The sequence below is a fragment of the Oncorhynchus keta genome, chromosome 24 (assembly GCF_023373465.1).
Source record: "Oncorhynchus keta strain PuntledgeMale-10-30-2019 chromosome 24, Oket_V2, whole genome shotgun sequence".
NCBI classification, from domain to species: Eukaryota; Metazoa; Chordata; class Actinopteri; order Salmoniformes; family Salmonidae; genus Oncorhynchus; species Oncorhynchus keta.
The window spans coordinates 29,873,032-29,893,221 of record NC_068444.1 but is presented as its reverse complement, the minus strand read 5'-3'; the positions used below and the strand labels follow the sequence as shown (position 1 = coordinate 29,893,221).

Genomic DNA, 20,190 nt, shown 5'->3' with positions numbered 1-20,190 from the left:
GGAGAAATTACAATCAACTCAGACACTGAGGGGGACAGTGCATATGGACAATTATTTATATTCAGCTCTATTCATATTATTACTCAGGGAAGGAATAATACGCCAACAAACATGGAGAGCAAACTGACGACATGTTTTCTCTCTCCAGACTCTGGCCTGAGGAAGGAGCGACGGAGGAAAAAGAAAATCACCAACATCATCTCCTTCGACGACCTGGATGGGGGAGCGGAGGATGAGGAAGAGGTGAGGGGGGGGACTGTCACCCTCAGGAAGAGCACCACTGCTCCTCAGGTCAGTCTGGAGGAGGGTATTTACCCACTGGAGTCCTCCTTCTCCCTCTCGCCTCTCCAGAACGGGCTGCCCGATCCTGGGATAGTCAGCTGGGCCGGGTCTCCTCCTTTCTCCAGAGCTCTGTCTGACACCAAGATTATTGATAATGATGATGAGGAGGAGGAAGAGGTATACAAGAGTAGGCCACAGCCACAGAGCCCCTTTCATAACACGGCCAACGCTGACCAGTGAGTAACCATGGAGACTAAGGATTATACATCATCTAGCACTTTCTTAACGATACAATAAGCAGGGAGAGAAACTCCTAATCAAGAATTGATATAATCAGGTGTACTTTATCTGTGTTGTAATGTGTGTGTCTGTTACAGAGTGTCAACGTGGGGCGCCCTGCAGGCCATAACTGATAATGACAGTTCAGACATCCTCATTCCTGTGGCCTCCAGCCACTCCTACGCTCAGCCAGGTGAGGCTCCTCTCCTCTACAGCAGTGTTTCTCAACCCAGTCCTCTGAGCCCAACAGTCATTTCTTACATAACCACAGAATTTTGGTTATAATGTGCTGGTTCATATGTGTTCATTTTTGGGGATAGTTTCCATAGCAACAGCAGACTGGTGTTAAAAGAGAATAGTGGGCGAGGTTGCTTAGTGATAAAGCTCATGAGAAAACAGAAGTGTAAATTTACGAAGCTTTTGTAGAATATGGAAAGCATTAAACCCAGACAGATATGTCAGCATTGAGGTACTTTCTCTCGCTCTCATTGTTTTTCACTTTCATTTTGTTTCAGTCGGCTCAGTGAAAGATACGGTTGCATTTCCTGTACAGACAGATTCCACAGGTCCAGTCAGCGACTACGAGACGACCAGATCCCAGCTACAGTTCAAGTAAGTTGTCAGTCCATTTTATATAAGCATCATCTTAACAAGGGTGGGAGGAAAACTGCACTCAGATCAATAATTTTGAGTTCAAAGCTCATCACTAAGCTAAGTACCCTGGGACTAAACACCTCCCTCTGCAACTGGATCCTGGACTTCCTGATGGGGCCCCCAGGTGGTAAGGGTAGGTAACACCATATCCGCCACGCTGATCCTCAACACGGGGTCCCCTCAGGGGTGCGTGCCCAGTCCCCTCCTGTACTCTCTGTTCACTGACTGCACGGCCAGGCACGACTTCAACACCATCATTAAGTTTGCAGATGACACAACATTGATAGGTCTGATTACCGACAACAACGAGACAGCCTATAGAGAGGAGGTCAGAGACCTGGCCGTGTGGTGCGAGGACAAGAACCTCTCCTTCAACATGATCAAGACAAAGGAGATGATTGTGGACTAAAGGAAAAGGAGGGCCGAGCACACCCCTATTCTCATCGATGGGGCTACAGTGGAGCAGGTTGAGAGCTTCAAATTCCTTGGCGTCCACAGCACCAACGAACTTACATGGTCCAAGCACACCAAGGCAGTCGTGAAGAGAGCATGCCAAAACCTATTCCGCCTCAGGAGACATGGGTCCTCAGATCCTCAAAAGGTTTTACAGCTACACAATCGAGGGCATGGTTGCATCACTGCCTGGTATGGCAACTGCTCGGCCTCCGACCGCAAGGCACTACAGAGGGTAGTGCGTACGGCCCAGTACATCACCGGGGCCAAGCTTCCTGCCATTCAGGACCTCTGTACCAGGCGGTGTCAGAAGAAGGCCCTAAAAATGGTCTAAGACTCCAGCCACCTAGTCATAGACTGTTCTCTCTACTACAGCATGGCAAGCGGTTCTGGAGAGCCAAGCCTAGGTCCAAGAGGCTTTGAAACAGCTTCTACCCCCAAGCCATAAGACACCTGAACATCTCCAACTGGCTACCCAGACTATTTGCATTGCCCCCATACTCCTCCCCACTCTTCTACACTGCTGCTACTCTCTGTTATTATCGGTGCATTGTCACTTTAATAACTCTACCTACATGTACATATTACCACAACTACCTCGACTAACCGGTGCCTCGCTATGGTTATTTTACTGTTTCTCTTTAATTATTTGTTACTTTTATTTTTTGGAGGTCTTTTATTAAAACTGCATTGTTGGTTAAGGGCTTGAAAGTAAGCATTTCACTGTAAGGTGAATACCTGTTGTATTTGGCGCATGTGACAAATAACATTTGATTTGAGTTGTTGGATGGAGATGTATATGTAACCTCTCTCTGTCTGTGGTGTTACAGCTTGGAGCCCAGCCCGCCGGTCCAGAATGCACCTCTCTCCAGTGTACTGTCCAGTGCCACCCCTGGTCTACCAGAGTCAATGACAGTGGGTGTGTGTGGTATACTGTACATGTGTTTGGTAATAAGAAGGGAATTCTGTATGATGATAATTTGGGCTGCAGGTAGCCTAGTGGTTACAGCGTTGGACTAGTAAAATCGAAAGGTAAAAATCTGTTGTTCTGCCCCTGAACAAGGCAGTTAACCCACTGTTCCTTGGCTGTCATTGAAAATAAGAATTTGTCCTTAACTGACTTGTCTAGTTAAATAAAGGTAAAAAAAAGAAGAATCCCTTATTCAACCAGGTGATGGCACTGCTGAGTCAGTGTGCCTCTGTGAATTCTAACGGCAGCCTACAGTTTACTGTAACAAAGGATGATATGAGTGAAATAGAATGGTACACTCAGAAAAGCATGTCTTACTTGATTCATTTCTGTAAACGACACACACCATTAATTGACATTTTGTCCGCTCTACTGTCTTTCAAAACTTCCTGGAATGTAAAATGCCCTGATCCAGTCAACAGTTTACACACGGTCTCTTTTTCCACTCCAGAACGTGATTTGCGTAATTTCCTAAAGCTTAGTAGTGGGTAGCTCGGCTGATGCTCATATTGATGCTGTTTCCTGTGTGTGGAACACACTAAGTCTGTAATGTGAGTTAGGGCAGGGGATCTGAGTGGGGCGGCACATCTAGACCCACAGGCACATCTATGGTCATGACTCACGTCTATAGTCGAACACTCACAGATTAGGGGCTCTCAAAAGAAGAGAGCTGTGTGTGTGTATTTGTGTTTGTGTGCTTTTGTGTTTGTGTGTACAGATAGAGAACATTGTGTGCAGTAAAAAAACTAAAAACATAATGGAGTCTGCCGTTTAACTGGATCTGTAATGGGAAACATTGTCCAAATCCATACACTGCCTGCATCACACACAAACCCACATACGCACAAGCACACACACACAGTTGTAGTGCAACAGAGGGGCGCCTCTCTGTAAAGCTCCTTAATGGATTGCTGGTGCTAGCTTCCTGTGGTGAACGCATGGTTGTTGTAAATGTCACACCTATTTCTGGAGCACTGATGTGGAATTGGGAGCTCCAGATATAATGGGGCTCTCCTCTACCTTCTTCATCATCCTTCTCTTCACCTCTTCAACCAGGCACTTTGGGTTGTAAACCTACTTTTTGAAATGTGTCTGGGGCCAAAACGAGCTCCACTTCTTTGCGCTTCCCTGCTGTTAATGTAGCCAAGAGCTGATGTGCATTATTCATTTGCTTTTAATTGAGTAAATACTTTGGTATTCATAAGGCTGCCGTATCTTGGCCCTTTTTCCATAGACCTACTTCTCTCAGTGCAGTGCTATATATTAGCCTATATCCATCATGTGAATAGAGAACTGTGCTGTGACTGTATGGTGCTAAAGTGTGTTTGTATCTGGGCAAAGGTAGTATATTAGTAGCCTGGCTGGTCCCATGCTCTATGTTCTGGAGCTAACTCGTGTGTAGTCATGACAACGACAGAAGAGTTGGCTACAGGCAGCACAGTACAGTATGGAACCAGGTTAGTGTTTAGGTATCAGTCAGCTCCGCTAATGATGAGACTTAAATATGAGCCGAGCAAAAGAAATGTGAACAGTTAACACTTGTACAGAGATCTATATCAATTTGTTTGGTTCTGTGTTTTGTATGTCTGTGTTGTTAATGGTCTCTGTCCTCTGTCCACAGTGGAGCTCCGCCAGGCCATAGTGGCCATGATGAACAGGAAGGATGAGCTGGATGAACTGAACATGTGAGAACCTCTCTGCTAATGTTGGTGGGATGAGTTGATCTTTGATGTGAAAAATCAAGGGGAATTAAGAGCTATGTATGAATGTGAGTTTTCTGAGAGTTGTGAGCAGGCTGTGTATGCCAGTGTTCTGTGTGTGTGTGTGACTGTATGCTAACAGTATTGTGCTGTTGTATCCTCCGGGGCTCCAGGTCCCTGCGCAGCCTGCTGGATGGGGAGATGGAGCACTCTGCTGGGCTGAGACAGGAGACAGACGCCTTGAGGAGACGCCTGGATGAGCTGGAGGAGAGACACACAGCCAAGGTCCAGGCTCTGGGCAGGTGGGTACCAGATCGTTGGTGGTTGTTGTTCCCAGTGGCAGAGACAGACAAACCCACACTCACTGGAAACAGTCTTTAGAAGTTCAATATGTGTATTTTTAAGTGTTGAGTATGCTGCAATGTGCACTTTTTACATTTGAGTGGTTTAGTCTTTCCACTCCTCTACACCTTCAAGACAAACTGGAAACTCCAGCCACTCAAACTCAAGTGCTATCCTCCACCCAAATCTGGCCTGATCTGATCAATAGTAGCTAAAAATACTGGCGCTGATAAGTAAGCCCTCCCTGTGTTTGTGTCTAACAAAGCCCAGTGGACATGAGCAGGGCTGAGCTGCTCTCATAGAGGTACCCATATTGATTCAGCACAGTGAGAGGAATGGGTACTGGACTGGTTAAGACGTGGGCCACACACTGACTGAGGCAGTGCTTCTGACGTGCATTCTGAAAGTATTCAGACCCCTTGACCTTTTCCACATTTTGTTACAGCCTCATTCTAAAATGCAACAAAGAAAAATCCTCATCAATCTACCCACAATACCCCATAATGAGAAAATACAAAATAAAAAAATATTTACATAAGTATTCAGACCCTTTGCTATGAGACTCGCAATTGAGCTCAGGTGCTTCCTGTTTCCATTGATCATCCTTGAGATGTTTCTACAACTTGATTGGAGTCCACCTGTGGTAAATTCAATTGATTGGACATGAAAGCCACACACCTGTCTATATAAGGTCCAAGCCAAGACGTCGAAGGAATTGTCCGTAGAGCTCCGAGACAGGACTGTCGAGGCACAGATCTGGGGATGGGTACCAAAACATTTCTGCAGCATTGAAGGTCCTCAAGATCACAGTGACCTGAGCAATCGGGGGAGAAGGGCCTTGGTCAAGGAGGTGACCAAGAACCAGAGCTCTAGAGTTCCTCTGTGGAGATGGGAGAACCTTCCAGAAGGACAACTATCTCTGCAGCACTCCACCAATCAGGCCTTTATGGTAGAGTGGCCAGACAGAAGCCACTCAGTAAAAGGCACATGACAGCCCACTTGGAGTTTGACAAAAGGCACCTAAAGACTCGGACCATGAGAAACAAGATTCTCTGGTCTGATGAAACCAAGATGGAACTCTTTGGCCTGAATGCTAAGCGTCACATCTGGAGGAAACCTGGCACCATCCCTACGGTGAAGCATGGTGGTGGTGGCAGAATCATGCTGTGGGGATGTTTTTCAGCGGCAGGGACTGGGAGACTAGTCAGGATCGAGGGAAAGATGAACGGAGCAAAGTACAGAGAAACCCTTGATGAAAACCTGCTCTAGAGCTCTTAGGACCTCAGACTGGACACCTTCCAACAGGACAACCACCCTAAGCGCACAGCCAAGACAACGCAGGAGTGGCTTCGGGACAAGTCTCTGAATGTCCTTCAGTGGCCCAGTCGGAGCCCAGACTTGAACCTGATCTAACATCTCTGGAGGGACGCTCCCTATCCAACCTGACCGAGCTTGAGAGGATCTGCAGAGAAGAATGGGAGAAACTCTCCAAATACAGGTGTGCCAAGCTTGTAGCGTCATACCCAAGACGACATAAGTCTGTAATCGCTGTGAAAGGTGCTTCAACAAAGTACTGAGTAAAAGGTCTGAATGCTTATGTAAATGTAATACTTCAGTTTAGTATTTTTTATAAATGTGCAAAAATTTCTAAAAACCTAATTTTTGCTTTGTCATTATGGGCTATTGTGTGTAGATTGATGAGGGGAAAAAACGATTTAATACATGTTAGAATAAGGCTGTATCGTAACAAAATGTGGAGAAAGTCAATGGGTCTGCATACTTTCCGAATGTACGGTATGTAACACTGACTGACTGAGGCACATGTTTCACGCATGGACACATACACACATGCAGGAAATCCTATTCTCTACCAGCATGGAGCTCCGGCCAGTCTCCCAGTGACGTTAGCAGAGCAGAAACTAGAACTCACACAGGCTGGCGGGTAGGCAGGCAGCCAGGAGAGAGGGGGCATGGCCAAGGAGAAAGTGGTCCTCCTCTCTGTTTGGTGGGTGGTTAGAAAAAACCCACTGAGAGAAGACGAAAGAGATTGTGAGTTTTTCTTATTGTCATTCAGCGTTTCCTGAAGGTTGTTGGGAATGGGGTATTTTGATGTACTGTAAAGACAACACGTAAGGTTTGGGCGGTTTTACTGTAGTTATTGAGAGGATTTTAGTTGTTTTGCTGCTTTGTGAAGTCAATTATCCAGCTGTCTCAAGGGGCTGCTGTACAGTTGAAGTTCTCCCACTTTGAACAATCTTCTACTGTACACTGTCTGCCAAACTTTACTGTGCTGTGGGCATTGAGGAAGAATGTTTATGAAAGGAAAACCAAAGTACATGTTTGAAGCATTGTTTGCAGAGCATATAAATAAGTGGTTCTCAAACATCTCAGTGAATCCCCTGAACTAAGTTACCTGATTCACCTAGTCAAGTGCTTGATGATTAGTTGACCATTTGTATCAGGTGTGCTATCTGTGAAATCGTTAAAATACATTGAACGAGAGGTTTGAGAACCCCTGCTCTAAATTGCTCTTAGTCTTAAACATCCTTTATTTTGGCTTTGTTTTGTTTTATCCTCTGAGTGTATTACTGTAATGTTTTCTCTAACTGGAGCAGCTTTATAGCATATGCTTTCTTGTTTTTTTTAAACTGTCCAATCCAAATAAAACCTCTGTGACCTCTATCCCAGAAGCCTTCAGTAGAGGTCACAGGAAGTTGTGTTGCATCTCTTCCTGTCTCTCACTCTCTGATATCTGGGCTTTTCCTCACCCCGTCTGAGACTCACTCCACTGATCCAATTTCACTAATGGGTTTAGAGAGCGTCCATTTAGACAGAGAGCTTTTTGGGCGGAATACCCTCCATGTTAAACGCCCTCAACGACACGTGCCACTTGTATAATACACAGGAAGGTGAGTGCTGTAGGATGCCTTTGAAACTTTCAGGGACACTTGCACCGTAATGTACAATAATGAACCCATATAAAAACGACTGTCTGCGACATATTCTACAGTTCCAGGGAATTGAATTTGGTCAGATACTGTGGATTTGGGTGGGGTTTGTGTAATAACACAGTCTCTACATTATCCTCATAGGATGTTCTCTATGTTGTCTTTCCTCTTATATTACTTTACAGTACAACAGACAGTGATAAACTACATAGACCCATACGGCCTGTAGGTTGCTCTTATTATATAGATATACCTGTCTGTCAATATGGAATTTCTCTCTGTTTCTACCTCTGGATCTGTGTCTTTAGTTGCATCATTGTATCTCTACCTCTAGATGTAGAGGAGATGCGTGTTTCAGTCCAGTTCCTCAGGCGTCGGGTTCCTGAGCGAGCCATTTATAGTTTATATATCCTGCAGTACACATCCTGCAGTCAGCCTCTATCTCTCCAATGTAACATTAGACATGTACAGGAGGCGTGTGTGTGTGGGCTTACCCACACAAAGCGGACCTGTGTATATGTGAGACGGGCTTACATGAGTTAAAGCCAACCTGTGTGTTTGTGTGTGACTGTTAACCTGCCTATGACTCAGCAGGAGGGCACATTCTGAGAGATCGATGAGACGCACCTGAGCCGTGGAATCCCCTCGCTCGCCTCGAATGCCAGACCATGTATTACCTTTAATTAAATGGCAGCAGAATTGTGTCTCGGCTCGCCGACTCTGATAACAACGGCCCAATCGTCCCTCCGAGAGCTCGTCAGCCGGCTTTCAGAGATCTCCCATCCCGAGTGTCCTTTGTAGGGGTAAAATGGGATGCGATAAGCAGGGTACAAAGAGCAGGGGAGGAAGGCAGGTAGTTATTATTTACAGCACTGTAATTCTCTTAGATTCTGATTGATTTCCCCTCAAACCAACAGTAATCATCCGCACAGGCCCTGTAAGAACATATACCACTACACACCTTTTCTGAACACACACACACACACTTGCACCACCCTTGTGCACAGTCACCAGTGACAGTAAGCAATCACAGAAAACCTGTAGGGCTGCATGTATAATCCAGCTCCAGAGATGGGCTGGGATTTACAAGGCTGTAAACCCGCCACAGACACAGAAACCAACACTGTGTGTGTGTGTGTGTGTGTGTGTGTGTGTGTGTGTGTGTGTGTGTGTGTGTGTGTGTGTGTGTGTGTGTGTGTGTGTGTGTGTGTGTGTGTGTGTGTCCGCAGGGAGAACGAGGTCCTCAAGGTCCAGCTGAAGAAATATGTGGGAGCTGTCCAGATGCTGAAGAGAGAGGGGAGCCAAGGAAACGACACTGGTAAGACCACACACACACTCTATCTCAACACTATCCAGGCGGTATCATAACCGGCCGTGATTGGGAGTCCCATCGTCATCCGGGTTAGGGTTTGGCCGGGGTAGGCCGTCATTGTAAATTATATATTTTTTTCCTTAACTGACTTGCCTAGTTAAATAAAGTTGAAATAAAATAAATAAATGTATCTAAACAGGGCAGGAGAAATATCTTCTCTTTTGCCTGACAAGGTCAGTGTTGTGTCACCACTCAAGGACGTCAGTGGATAATAAGCCTTGTTTGAGATATGCCTCTGTGATACGTAATTCGTTTCCCTCCTTTTGTTACTTAGTCATTTTTGGGAATTTGGATGAAAGTGACTTTCTCTCATGTTGCCTCGGGATAAATCCACGCTTTGCGAAGGGTACAGAGATAAGACTGTTATATCAAAGGGAAACAAAATCAACATGGCAGATTATGTAGGGAGACAGAATGCCTAATGACATTTTGGGAGGAGAGACGGTGGTTATCACTACTTTTCACGGGTCCTGTCGACACTGGTATCTCTGGTATCTCCCTTCTACAGAGACAGGGATTCTCCTCAGGCACTGTGTGGGACACCCGTAAGGCACAAGGATGCCTAGGATATTGGCCAATTTAAAACGTGACTTGTGTTTTTAGAATTGTGATGTAATGTGCTTGTGGATGTTCAGCATTGTTGGGTTGTTTTTTAAGTGTTTCATATCAGCATCATTGCTTTTGTGTAAGTATCAAATATATTAATAATTTTTATATTTGTTGAAATAAATCATGTTTTTAGTTGAAAAAGGTGACTTGGCTTCTGCCACTTAGTTAAGGGGAAACATGCACACAATGGTTGGAAAAATATCCCAGACACACAGCATCTCATCTCTCAGCAATTATGTAGTAGTCAGACTCGTCAAATCTCCAACATGGATGTTTGTCTAAAGTGACACGTGGAGCAATGCTCTGGGACACTGACAATGTGTAATAATGAATTGGCTTCCGGAAGGCTGTAGAATCCTGACTGAGGTTCCTTTTCGACACTAATCAAGGGCCTCCGCACAGCCGCAGCCTGATGAATTACCCACAATCCTCCTCAGCCTTTCATGGTCCCCAGTGGAGTCTGGCCCAACAGTGTACATAGTGACGCTCTTGATATAAATATCCCAATTTGGCTTTTCCCTTGTTCTTTTTCGCTTTCCTCTCTCTCTCTCTCTCTCTCTCTCTCTCTCTCTCTCTCTCTCTCTCTCTCTCTCTCTCTTTCTCTTTCTCTTTCTCTTTCTCTTTCTCTTTCTCTTTCTCTCTTTCTCTCTCAAATCAAATTAATTTTCAGCAGATGTCACAAAGTGCTATACAGAAAACCCCAGCCTAAAACCCCAACCAGCAAGCAATGCAGATGTAGAAGCACGGTGGCTAGGAAAAACTCCCTAGAAAGGTAGGAACCTAGCAAGTAACCTAGAGAGGAATCAGGTTCTGAGGGGTGGCCAGTCCTCTTCTGGCTGTGCTGGTTGGAGATCATAAGAGTACATGGCCTTTAAGGCCAGATTGTTCTTTAAGATGTTCAAACGTTCATAGATAACCAGCAGGGTCAAATAGTAATCACAGTGATTGTAGAGGGTGCAACAGGTACTTCGGTAGTAAATGTCTGTTGGCTTTTCATAGCTGAGCTTTCAGAGATCGAGACAGCAGGTGCGGTAGAGAGAGAGAGTCGAAAACAGTAGGTCCGGGACAAGTTAGCACGTCCGGTGAACAGGTCAGGGTTCCATATCCGCAGGCAGAACAGTTAAAACTGGAGCAGTAGCACGACCAGACAGGACAGCCAGGAGTCATCAGGCCAGGTAGTCCTGAAGCATTGTCCTAGGGCTCAGGTCCTCTGAGTGGGGAGGACCTCGCTCTCGTTCTCCATCTCTGTAGAAGTGTAGAACACAGGCATACTGAATCCCCTTTTGCGTATAAGTCAAAATAATTTCCCCCCTGCATCCCTTCTGTCTCTATTGCTAATGATGTGCCATACTCCCTCAGGCTTTGATGTTGAGTTACAGTTGAAAGAGATGAGAGGGGAAACAATGAAATTGATGCACAAGCGCTACAATATAGGCTTTGTTTCATGTCCTGTCAACACTGTTCACCTGATCATCGCGCAGCCATTTGAAACTCCTCTAATGATGCAGCTCAATCCAGATGTCATCTTTTGAACGCAGCTCAGGCAGAGACAGGCTACTGACAACCCATCTGAAACAGCTTTCCTCTCGTTAAACTCGACGCTGTTTTCTCTTCCCTCCTCCTGATGTCTCGTCTATCCACGTTTGTTTGGATTCTCCCCAGCTGTCGCCGTAGATTGTGTGTGTCACGGTGTCTGTATGTTATTGCTGTGTGACTGACTGACTGACTGACAGCGGCGTGAAGGGAAGGCATGCCACATTGTTCCCATGTGGCGTGTATCATTATTTGTGGTTATGGGATGAGACAGATTGTATGGGATGATTAGTACGGTGTATATAGTCAACTAATATGTCTTTCAGTCTTTAGGAAGCTCTTAGAAAATACCCTAGAGCCACTGGCATAGTCATGCTGTACAGTAATTCACATTAAGCTATGAATTATCTTGGGAGCCTTCACAAAGTATTCACACCCTTTACTTTTTTATTTTGTTGTTTTACAGCCTGAATATTAAATTGAGTTGTTTTTGTCCCTGGCCTAGACACAATATGCCATAATGTCAAAGTGGAATAGTGTTTTGAGAATTGCTTTGGTACAAATGAATTAAACATTAAAAGCTGAAGTGTCTTGGGTCAATAAGTATTCAACCCCTTTGTTATGGCAAGTCTAAATAAGTACAGGAGTAAAAATGTGCTTAATAAGTCACGTAATAAGTTGCATTGGCCCACTCTGTGCATTAATAGTGTTTAACCTAATTTTTTAATGACTGCCTCATGTCTGTGCCCCACACATACAATTATCGGTAAGGTCTCTGTCGAGCAGTGAATTTCAAACACAAATTCAACCACAAAGGCCAGGGAGTGTTTTCCAGTGGCTTGCAAAGAAGGACACCTATTAGTAGAAAAAAGCAGGCATTGAATATCCCTTTAAGCATGGTAAAGCTCTTAATTAACACTTTGGATTGTGTATCAATACACCCAGTATCTACAAGGATACAGGTGTCCTTTCTAACTCAGTTGCCGGAGAGGAAGGAAATCGCTCAGGGATTTCACCAGGAGGCCAATGGTGACTTTAAAACATTTACACAGTTTAATGGCTGTGATAGGAGAAAACTGAGGATGGATCCACAACATTGTAGTTACTCCACAATACTAACATAATTCACAGAGTGAAAAGACGGAAGCCTGTACAGAAAACAAATATTCCAAAACATGCATCCTGTTTGCAACAAGGCACTTAAGTAATAATGCAAAAAATGTAATGTTTGGGGCAAATCCGATACAACACATCACTGAGTACCACTCTCAATATTTTCAATTATAGTGGTGGCTGCATCATGTTATGGGTATGCTTGTGATCTGTGGAGTTTTTCAGGATAACAAATACATGTAATGGAGCTAAGCACAGACAAAATCCTAAAGGAAAACCTGCTTCAGTCTGCTTTCCACCAGACACTGGAAGATGAATTTACCTTTCAGCAGGACAATAACATAAAACACATTGTCAAATCTACACTGGAGTTGCTTACCAAGAAGACAGTGAGTAGCTTGAAAATCTACTTGAAAATCTATGGCAAGACCTGATTTTGTTTAGCAATGATCAACAACCAAATTGACAGAGCTAGAAGAGTTTTGAAAAGAATAATGGGCAAATGTTGCACAATCTAGGTGTGGAAAGCTCTTAGAGACTAACCCAGAAAGTCTCAAATCTGTAATTGCTGCCAAATGAGGTTCTAACATATATTGACTTAGGGGGTTGCATAGTTATCTAATCAAGATATGAGTATTTTATTATTCCAGATGTTTTACTTTCTGAGGACACTGTACTTCCATTTCCGAGCATGCAATACATATGAACATTTTCTATACAGAATGTTTAGCTAAACTCGCTGTAGGCTTGAGTTATTATTATTATTATTAGATATGCATCAATTTAGCAGTGGTTCCCCATATTTCATGTATCAAATCCAATGAAGTAAGCGAAATCCGAGTACGAATAAACCAATGAAACACTGGCCACAGAGGCATGATATGAGGGTCAACTTTCTCTGTCCCAAGGTCAGGATTCAACCTTCTTCAATTAATCTTTGTAATTCTCTCCTTCCAGTATCTGTTTACATTTAAGGTATTAATCTCAAACGCATATTATTTCTTCTTCTCCTAAATTAGATTTAGGCGCTCTCTGACCCCTGCTAGATTCATCTGTGCTGGAGCGTCTCACTTCATACGCTTTAATACCTCCATTTATAAGAAGCCCTCGACAGGCGGGATTCATCTCAGTTCAGAAAACAGATTACGACGGCAGTTAAAAACGAATCAACACAGAGTGACGTTGCTTCTCATGCTCCTTTGACAGACAGACAAGCTACTTAATGAAGGAAGCAACCAGTAGCATTTTTCACCTACGTGACTCTGTCCGCCAGAGATATGTTACTAATTCATTACACACACACACTGCCATATCTATCAGACCTTCCACGCCGTAGGGTCATTGGTGTGTGTGTGTGTGTGTGCGCGCCCGCACGTGTGTAATGGTGTTTATTGTGTTTGTGTTGACTAATGTCAGTTCCTGGGGGTTGACATGGGATGAGTGTTTATTAAACAGATGGTGTGTGTAAGGGAGATTGGGGTTTGTGCCACCACCATGGAGCCTCTTAATGAAACAGAACTGTGTGTGTGTGCGTGCGTGCGTATTAATTTATTTTGCTTGAATAGAGAGGCTTGTTTATTAAACCAGAAAGTGTGTGTTGGTGTGTGAGAGGCTCTTTATTAACCAGCCGGTGTGTGTTTACCTGGGTGGAGGGGTGTTACAGAGACAGGTTGGCCAAGGTGGTCAGCTGAAGGGAACCGGGTGGGGCAGCCGGTCTCATCACCTGAGCTGTACAGTGTTAATGAACATTTTAATCAACGACCGCAGTGTCATTATGTACTGTAGCCTCCCACCTGGCCAATCTTCATGAGGGGGAGATGATAGGGCAAGAAAAGGGAGAGTAGACTGGGTGAAGTGGGAGATGAGGGGGTGGTTGAGGGTGGCGGGGAGAGTAAGAGGGGACAGGGCCTCAGGCTGCTACAGGGCATCAGGTGAAATACATGGAGGAGACCTCCAAGATGCACCTCTCTTCTACGTCTCCCGTGGTGTTTATCAGCTAGGCCTATCCTTCCAACACCTGGTCCCCTATGCACGCATGAACACACACTTGCATGGACGCACACACACACACATACACACACACACTCACTCTCACACTCACACTCACACTCACACTCACACACACAGTCAGTAAGGGATTACATCTGGCTCCAGTCTGGGGAACCTGTGTTGTATTTACAGGGTAGCCAGTCATTTACTGCATGACTGCCCAGCTTGATAACCATTTGATATTCATCATGCAGAGGAGAGGAGTGACAAACACTGTTCAGATGAAAGGATGGGGAAAATGTGGTGTGGGCACGTAGGCTGTTCTTTACTAAACTTGTTTTGTCATTGTCACAAAGTCACTGGGTAGAGTAGCTGAGTGTGTTTGTGTGTGTGACTGTGGGAGGGAACTAATTCTAACTGTGTTTGTGTGTGTGACCTGGAGCTGGGTGATATTGACAGAAATCACAACAAATTTACTGAATTATAACAATAAATGGAACGATATGTTTATAACATTTAATGTGCACCACAGTAATTTTTTAAATATTACCCTTTAAACTACTACTACTATTTTGAATGTTGTAGCTATCAATTGTTAACAATCACAAATATTAGCAAACGTTTCATTTCAAACTTCATATTTTTCTATTAGGGCCCTATAGGTTATTTATCATAATGAACTATATCAGCAAAATGTCCACAATAAGTTGTCGGTGTTGATAATTTAGGTTTATCGTCCCAGCTCTAGTGCGCACTCTGAGTGTGTGTTTTATAATCACACCAACAGCTGTATGTGTCAGCCACCTGCCGTTACTCAGATAAACTCAACTTCAGAGGACCTGCGCAGCACCGCTGCAAAACACTGTGGCAGCTCGCAGGGTGGGCGGGGCTTAGGGATGTCACAGAGACTGCCCAGAGGCGCTGGGCAGTGACCATAATCAAAGTTAATCAGTGATCTCCCAGGGATACAGAGATAGGTGATAATGAAATCAAGGAGACACCCTGCTGCCAGCAACGGTTTGGGTCTCACTGTGCGTCCCTTTCAGATGCACCTGTACTACCATTACTGTACCTCAGTTCCACCTCGCAAAGTTTGCATTTCCTTCTCATTTAACTACTCAAAGTACAGGACTTTCCAACTGTTGGCGATGACGTAGTGGTGGAGAGTCGACTCCAAAATAATTGATTCCTTGACTCCTTACACATCGACTCCCGGTGTCGACTCCCATCTCTGAATATCAAGATTTGATTTCGCAAGGAATCGACTCCTTAGATTCATAATTTTTGAACGGAGGAGACTGATTAGTTGCCGTACTAATGAGAACACAAACAGTTACATCTTTCATGGTGAGCTAGCGAGGGATGCAGAGAGATGGGAGAGGCACATGGTCGGACACCAGGCAGTCAGTCAGAACCATGCACTAGGCCGGCAATCAAAAGCTGCATCTCGCAATGGAATTCCTTATCTCACAATTTCTTGTCTCACAACTTCAGTAAACCAGGGCCTATCATCAATGAATAGTCTAATATTCTACACGCAACAGACCTAAGACTGAACACACACTCACATTATTAGTGAAGAGAACGAGCATGAAGAGCAAGCTCGAGTCTGTATCACATTAGTGGAAACCACATTTGTTCTCAGGGCCGGCCTGCTGGTTTTGACTAGCAGAAGTAACTTTTTGTAGCCGGTTAAGAGAACTTACACAGTAGGTTAGGATAATTATCGTGGCAGGTTGGGAGTATTAGGTTAAGGTTAGGAAAGGGTTAGATCAAATTATCCCCGAGCAACTGCCCTGAGAACTGTCTTGATTTCCACTAATGCGATGCTGCCAGGGCGAGGGAGAGAGTGAAGGGGACAGGCAAACTGTGGTGCGCATACACTACTGGTCAAAAGTTTTAGAACAACTACTCATTCAAGGGATTTTCTTTATTTTGACTGTGTTCTTGATTGTAGAATAATAGTGAAGAAATCAAAACTATGAAATAACACATATGGAATCATGTAGTTATTTTATATTTGAGATTCTTCAAATAGCCACCCTTTGCCTTGATTACAGCTTTGCCCACTCTTGGCACCCCCCCCCCCGTGCAAGTGTAATTAAATGAGCAGTTAGCATTTGATTAAAGCTGTGATTAAATGTGATTCATCATGTGTATCATCATAATCTGATGATATGGAACATGCGGTACATGTTACGCTACACACCAAATATAGGCTACATCTGCTGGCTCTTGCGCTTGATGTTCCATATTTCCATGTATTACTATTCCATTGTATCAATCAGATTAGTGTTTTGTTGTTCAAAGAGCTCTGAATTTGAAATGTTTAAAACCTGCCGTTTTGTTATGGTGTTATCAGCTGAATCAGTTTTAATTGAGTTTGTTGTTTGATAGCCTGGCGTCGAGCCACGCTCTTTGGTTTAGAAGTCGTGAAGGGTTGGATTAGAGCAGATTTCTCATCATAACAGGGAGAATTCTGTTTCTCCGTTTAACTTGATTCTACTTTGCACAATGTTCAGGGCCTTACAGAATATCTGGAAACCTTTGTGTCATATAACCCAAATAAGGAAGGTATTTGTAAAGCGTTATACTTCTATCAAATTAGTTGTCAAATGAAAGCTAAGAGTCTATATTTTGGAAGAATGAAGGCATAGACATATTTTTCAACTATTTTCCATCTTAAAAATGAGGCATAAGTAAAGGCTTTGATTTCTGGAAAAGCAGATGGAGAAGGGATTTTAGAAAAAAACATATATACTAGAAAAAGTCTTAGGGATTCAGAAATACAGTCGTGGCCAAAAGTTTTGAGAATGACACAAATATAAATTTTCACAAAGTCTGATGCCTCAGTTTGTTTGATGGCAATTTGCATATACTCCAGAATGAAGAGTGATCAGATGAATTGCAATGAATTGCAAAGTCCCTCCCCCAAACGTTTCCACTGCATTTCCACTGCATTTCAGCCCTGCCACAAAAGGACCAGCTGACGAGGACAAGGCTGATCGAGTTCAAATAACAGACTGGAAGCTTCAAAAGGAGGGTGGTGCTTGGAATCATTGTTTTTTCTCTGTCAGCCATGGTTACCTGCAAGGAAACACGTGCCGTCATCATTGCTTTGCACAAAAAGTGCTTCACAGGCAAGGATATTGCTGCCAGTAAGATTGCACCTAAATCAACCATTTATCGGATCATCAAGAACTTCAAGGAGAGCGGTTCAATTGTTGTGAAGAAGGCTTCAGTGTGCCCAAGAAAGTCCAGCAAGCGCCAGGACCGTCTCCAAAAGTTGATTCAGCTGCGGGATCGGGGCACCACCAGTACAGAGCTTGCTCAGGAATGGCAGCAGGCAGGTGTGAGTGCATCTGCACACACAGTGAGGTGAAGACTTCTGGAGGATGGCCTAGTGTCAAGAAGGGCAGCAAAGAAGCCACTTCTCTCCAGGAAAAACATCAGGGACAGACTGATATTCTGCAAAAGGTACAGGGATTGGACTGCTGAGGACTGGGGTAAAGTCATTGTCTCTGATGAATCCCCTTTCTGATTGTTTGGAGCATCCGGAAAAAAGCTTGTCCGGAGAAGACAAGGTGAGCGCTACCATCAGTCCTGTCATGCCAACAGTAAAACATCCTGAGGCCATTCATGTGTGGTGTTGCTTCTCAGCCAAGGGAGTGGGCTCACTCACAATTTTGCCTAAGAACACTGCCATGAATAATGAATAGTACCAACACATCCTCCGAAAGCAACTTCTCCCAACTATCCAGGAACAGTTTGGTACCGAACAATGTCTTTTCCAGCATGATGGAGCACCTTGCCCTAAGGCAAAAGTGATAACTAAGTGGCTCGGGGAACAAAACATCGATATTTTGGGCCCATGGCAAAGGAAACTCCCCAGATCTTAATCCCATTGAGAACTTGTGGTCAATCTTCAAGAGGTGGGCGGACAAACAAAAACCCACAAATTCTGACAAACTCCAAGCATTGATTATGCAAGAATGGGCTGCCATCAGTCTGGATGTGGCCCAGAAGTTTGACAGCATACCAGTGCAGATTGCAGAGGTCTTGAAAAAGAAGGATCAACACAGCATCAACTTCATGTAATTGTCAATAAATGCCTTTGACACTTATGAAATGCTTGTAATTATACTTCAGTATTCCATACTAACATCTGACAAAAATAGTAGTCATTGTACATAGAGCTGTATGGTTTGTAAAAATGTGAAATTAGTGTTTTTTGTTTGGCATACGTTTTTAAAGTGAAGGGGGAAAAAACGAGTCAAAGTGTAATTCCATTACAGTGGAATTGTCCATATGTTTATAACATGCCAGGCACAGTGAAAAGCACAGTTGAGTTTTGCTTCAAGTCCTAAAGCATTACTTTAAATAGGACGGAAATCAAATCTCTGATTGAAATATTGAACACTGGAAACTGGCCCATGAAATCCCTGTTCTCCATTCAAAATCGCCTGTAATGGTAGTTGTAGGGAGATGAAATGTTATTTATATTGGATTGTCTTTAGGCCGACCTCTTGACCTGATTTAACAGGCTGGATTTGAGTAATGGGCCTCTGGAGATTCTCACATGAGAAGTAGCAGTGGAAGTAGCCGAGTAGAGGGAGAGAACAAAGAGGGAGAGGGAACAAAGAAGAGAATGAGATAAGTACAGTATAACTGGAGTTTTAGCTGTGGCAAAAGAAACGTTCCTTTCATCCTCGCAGGTAGAGACGTTTGAATGCGAGTGCTCTTTGTGTTTTCTGAATATGAAACACAGTGTTAGGGAATGTTGGGGCTGCTGTTGACACCTGCACAACACTTCCTGGAACTTCATTGGCTAATGAGCGTGTGGCTGCCAACACAACAAGGCAGGAAATATTAAAGGCTGCTGTTGGAAACCAGGATCTTAATATAGATATGTAATCAACAGATCAGCAGAGATGATTTAACAGACATGTTAAAGTAAATACTGAGACACATAATCAACTGACTATCTGGGATATGTCAAAGTAGCCTAAATACTCAGCCGTTTATCAACAGAATAGCTGGGTTGATTTCACGTCTGTCAAAGTAAATAGGCAACTGTACTTTCCATACAGTGGTTATTAGACAGCTTCTTTCACTGTCATCCTATCTAGGATGGTAGAGAATTTCTAATCAATGTACTATAATGGTAGAAGAGAAGGTAGCAGTAATCATCATTATGCTAACATAATTGTCTCTCTCTAATATCTAATGGAAGTTTAATTTCCACCATAATTGTCTGCCCGCCTGATTTAAATCAGATATTCACAGGGGTGTTTGTTAACCATAGTTGCTTAATAAAGTTGCTGCTTGTATCTTTTCTTTCCTAGTTGTGTCTGGATGTATGTGTGACATATTAACGTTTCTTCTCCCACCTAGATAATGCATGGATCGCTCCTTCCTACCCATCCTGACTGCTCTGCTATACCTTTAACCCATAGATGGCAGTGTTTCCATGACTCCATATGAGCCCTGTCCTGTATGGTGAGGGGTGTGAACCTGGGGAGCAGAGCAGACAGGCCCTGACAGCTCTCCCTAATGTAGATTTACCATAATGTCCTCGTAGGAAATGAGATGTACAGTGTTAAATAGTTTGGAAAGACATTTGAGACATCTCGCTCCGCTGCCTGCGATGACCTTGCTGTAGAACCACAGACCAAAACGCTTCAAACTGCCTTTGAGTAATGACGCTAATGATTGGGACCAGAAAATTCATCCTTTTCTCTATCTGGCACCTCTGATCTTAACCTGTTGATAAGTTGGCTTTTGTCTAACTGGACAGAAACGACTATATAGTAGTATTTCCTTTAACTGTTCACCCTGACCCGCCTCTGTGCTTCTTCCCTCTCTGGTCTCTCAATTAATACTTCCTTTGTTCCTGTAGCCATAGAGAGGCGGCGATCTGTGTTATTTTTATCCGCACAAAGAGGG

General features: G+C 43.9%; 1 protein-coding gene across 2 annotated transcripts in view; it reads left to right on the top strand.

Annotated features, from left to right (window-relative positions):
* LOC118402968 (sorting nexin-29) overlaps nt 1–20,190 on the top strand; it is a 121,920-nt gene that overhangs the window by 10,491 nt on the left and 91,239 nt on the right. Inside the window, exons 8-15 of one of the 2 annotated variants that reach the window (XM_035801373.2) lie at nt 149–243; nt 352–518; nt 660–754; nt 1,077–1,173; nt 2,499–2,587; nt 4,260–4,323; nt 4,512–4,640; nt 8,858–8,946. In XM_035801373.2, coding sequence (XP_035657266.1) covers nt 149–243; nt 352–518; nt 660–754; nt 1,077–1,173; nt 2,499–2,587; nt 4,260–4,323; nt 4,512–4,640; nt 8,858–8,946 — 825 coding nt within the window. Of the gene's footprint in view, nt 1–148; nt 519–659; nt 755–1,076; nt 1,174–2,498; nt 2,588–4,259; nt 4,324–4,511; nt 4,641–8,857; nt 8,947–20,190 lie in introns of both variants that reach the window. The other variant, XM_035801371.2, reaches the window with a different exon arrangement.